The sequence below is a fragment of the Humulus lupulus genome, chromosome 3, assembly GCF_963169125.1.
Source record: "Humulus lupulus chromosome 3, drHumLupu1.1, whole genome shotgun sequence".
NCBI classification, from domain to species: Eukaryota; Viridiplantae; Streptophyta; class Magnoliopsida; order Rosales; family Cannabaceae; genus Humulus; species Humulus lupulus.
Window position 1 is genome coordinate 15,967,152 of NC_084795.1, and position 4,179 is coordinate 15,971,330.

Below are 4,179 nucleotides of genomic sequence, written 5' to 3' on the forward strand. Positions count from 1 at the left end.
AGCTCATAGGAATAAATGATAAATAAAGAATTCGAGAAAAGATAAGAAGTAGATGAAGAGCTCAAAGCAAGCTCATCTAAAAAGTAACTTGTAATAACTCATTGTAGAATAGAACTTAGAATGGCTCGCTAAAGACGTAAAGCTTGAAAGAGCATACTCAACAAACTTTGTGTTTAGTAAAACACATTGTTTAACTAAAGATGAGAGAAGATTGAAAAGACTCAGTGGAAGCTCAACTAGAACAGAAGAAAATTAAATACTCTGTTTTAAGATGAGAGCTTGGTTTGAATGAAGAGAATGGAGGCAGGAAAAAGGGTAAGAAAGACTGACATGTAGACTAATCAGAATAAGTCTTTTCTATTTTCATTTTTCTTTAATTTCTTTATAAATAGTAGATGAAAGACCCGTTTTGGGGACCATGGATTCATTTTTAATATTTTTGATTATGGAATTGGATAGTGAACCATTGACCGACCTATACATCGAAATTTATTTTACAGGTACTTCTCTTTCAGTTTAATCTTCCAATTCTATTGAAAAACACATTCGTAAAGTTGATTGAGTCATGTGAATGTGTGTTCCAAAGCTACATCAGCAATGCAATTGGAAGAAGAATATCTTTCCTGATTTGAAAATTTATTATTTTGGGAAGATTTTGACAGGAACCCACAGCCCATGCTCGTCCATACACACTACCGAGATCCAATAAAAGTTTATATTATTAAACTCAAATAAGGTTAAATATATATATATATATATATGGTGTAATCAGTTGTACTGATGCAATTCATTAAGAAGAGAGGCTGAAAAAACACACAGCACTCAATTTATTTTTCATATATATATATATAACAAACTTAAATTAATTTATTGAGTAGTGGATGAATGTGTTTCTCCGGAACAAGCTTGAGAGCAGTTCTCTTGGAGATGGTAAGAGAATGACCAGCAATCTCTTCCATGTTGATATCCTGCTCTTTCATTCCATCGGGCAATTTCCAGTCAAAGCTGTATAAGAGATTGGCAAGCCCAAGCTCAATTATTGTCGTTCCCATGTAATTGGCAGGACACACCCTTCGCCCAGAACCAAATGGCAACAACTCGAAATGTTGACCTTTGAAATCAATGGAGCTATTCACAAACCTCTCTGGGATGAACTCTTCAGGATCCTTCCAGCTCTTGGGGTCTCTTCCAATCGCCCAAGCATTCACTTGAATTAGAGTTTTTGGCTTAATCTCATAACCATTGATGGTGAAGTGTGACATGGTCTCTCTTGCGACAAGCGTAGGAGCTGGAGGGTGCAATCTAAAAGTTTCCTTCACTATCATTTTGAGGTATTGAAGCTGATCAGTGTCAGTTTCTGTGACTTTTCCTTTGTCTCCAATGCAAGCTCTAACTTCATCTTGAGCCTTCTTCATCATTTCAGGTCTCTTGGCTAGCTCTGCCATTGCCCACACCATGGTAATTGCACCAGTATCTACCCCACCTAGAAACATATTCTGCAATCAGAGACATTAGTAGTCAAGCCATGATTAGTGAAAGTCAAGCTTATACAATAACTGTTGAGTTAATTACTTTGTTATAAAACTCCTAGATGGCATTGGTTTGGGAAGAAGGTAGTTAGGACTATCTATAATTTTGTCTATAAATAACACTGAGTAAATAGGCCACCGAGGCGTTTTTTTTCCTCTCCTTCATTGTTTTAGGATGCACTTAGCAAAAGTGTAAGAGCGGACTATATATACAATAAGGAAGACAGAAAAAGCCGAAAACAGAACAGAGCTTACCAAGAGGACTGCCTTGATATTGTCTACTGTTAGGGAAGCTGCTTCAAAACCAGTTTGCTCTTTTACTATTTTGAGAAGCACATCAATAATGTCTTCATGGTCTTGTTTTTCTCTACCGAGACTGAGATGTTCATCAATCACCCTTTGGAAGAAATGATCTATCTGGTGGAAAATCCTTTCACGTCTTTGCTCTAAACCAGAAAGCTTGTCAACGATCCATCCCACGTATGGAAAGTACTCAGCTGCACTGAAAGTTCCCATGATGGCTGCGACTTCTTGAACGATGTAATGAAATTTCTCGTCAGAAAAATTAGCATCTTTAAAAGTTGTCCCAAACGCAGTCCTTAAAATTATGCTAGCAGTAAGATTAAACAACTTTTCAGTAAGATCAACGGGAGCACCAGGAGAAGATGAGGAGTGGTGAGATATGGAGTTGATGAGCTTTGTAACTTCTTCTTCCCGGACTGATTGGTATGAAAGTACTCTCTTCACACTGAAAAGCTCTAGGACACAAATTTTTCTTATCTCTCTCCAATACTCTCCATAAGGTGAAAATGCCAAGTCTTGGTAATTGTATGTCAGTTGTCGAGGACCATGTAATTGAGGTCTGCTACAGCTACTGAGATCACGAGTCTTCATGACTTGTTTTGCAGCCTCAGCAGAGGACACAACAACAACTGGCACATTTCCGAGATGAAAAAGCATAACTGAGCCATATTTTTTGGAGAGTTGGCATGAAGATTGGTGAGGCAATGAGCCAAGCTGGTGCAAATTGCCTATGAAGGGAAGCTTTGGAGGAAATGGAGGAAGGTTCTTGTTTTGTTTCCGAGCAAATTTCTTTATCATGAAAATCAGTAATGGGAGGAAGAGGAGGAAGAGAGAAACAAGCAAAACTGGTTGAGCAGCCATTGCCATTTGCCTTGATCTTATCACAAATTAAGACCGCTCTTCTATTTAACGACAATAGATAAAGAGAAACATGGTCCATTACTATTTTCTTCCTCTTAAAATTTTGAAGGATAATAGCTCTTTTGTCTTTTTCTCATATTTAACTTTACGACAGACTGACATTGACCAGGAGTCCTCAGCTTGTAATTTTGTTTGTATGTGTTAAAAAACATTTACTTGCCTACATGTAACACTTTCTTAGCACCATTGAGAATATGCAAAGTGAAAGCGTATATTTACGACTATATGCACATATTAATGTTCACAGTCAATACACACCAGCTATCTGGTCTTGGATTGTATCAATAATGAATTTTTGTTCGAATTGGTTTGAAATGTGTTCGAATTTATTTGTACCAGTAATTACATTTTCATACCTCGTAATAATCTTTTTACGGTGGGCGAGAAAGAGCCATCATCTCTTTCTTTCTTCAGTCGTTCTGATCAAGATAAGCGATTTAAATTAGAATGATACCGAGTATTTTGGTTTATGTTGTATTTTATTAATTAACTAGGAACATAAGCGCTTAATATTTTTTAAAATATTTCTTTTGAGATTGTGTGTAAGAGATTCATTTTCACTTTATATGTTACGTAAGGACGTCTTGACCGCAATTTTTTTTTCATGATGGTGTTCATTATATAGTAAGCTTCGTGCAAGTTTTCGAGAAATTCTGAATCATTAAAGTGTTGAAAATAAAGTTCAAATTGCTTATTGTATGTGTTCTTTTATTTAATATTATTATTATTATTTTATACATTTTGTGTGATTTTTTTTATATAAAAAGTAAACTTATGTATAAGGAAATTTATGTTTTATGTAAGAGTTATTTTGACTGATTACCTGTTTAAACCCTTTATTTTTTAAAAGTAATTTTTAGGCTTTGTGTTTTGTCAAAAGATTAAAAATAAGAACTGATAGATAGATTATTTGAGCACTATATTTTGGCCATTACCCATTTTGACCCATTATTTTTAAAAATTAGCCTTTGGATCATGTATTTATTCAATACATGACAAATGTTTCAAATCTTTGCAGGAACATCATTATTATTTGAAGACAATCTATTAAACAATGCGTGTTGATGTGTCTAGTAACTTTTCAGCCACAACATTTAATAAGACCAAAGTTTTTGTTTGTCGTTTTGTCGAGGATTTTTCTAACGCCCTAGTTAGCCAAGACCGTTATACTATGTATTTTAAATATTTATTAACTCGCTAAACGAGTTATTAGACCATAAACGTGCATATAAATGTGATTAACGGTCCAGGGTTAAAAATTTCAGGCAAAAGGATTAGATATTTCATTGAAACATTAAACTGTACATGTGATCCCATAATAACGTTTACAAAGTTGTTTACAGTTCCAAAATGGTCATTACAACTCAAAATTTACAATCCCCCGACCTAAGCGACAAAAATAGGGTTTAACCCTAGTTCCTCTGAG

General features: G+C 35.0%; 1 protein-coding gene across 1 annotated transcript; it reads right to left on the bottom strand.

Annotated features, from left to right (window-relative positions):
* Window positions 1-701: 701 nt before the first annotated feature.
* LOC133822215 (cytochrome P450 71B37-like) lies at window positions 702-2,723 on the bottom strand. The gene is made up of 2 exons (XM_062254477.1): window positions 1,785-2,723; window positions 702-1,496 (listed from the first exon to the last, which is right to left on the bottom strand). The coding sequence occupies exons 1-2, from the start codon at window positions 2,697-2,699 to the stop codon at window positions 858-860; spliced, it is 1,554 nt and encodes a 517-aa protein (XP_062110461.1). The 5' UTR covers window positions 2,700-2,723; the 3' UTR covers window positions 702-857.
* Between the last annotated feature and the right edge of the window lie 1,456 nt (window positions 2,724-4,179).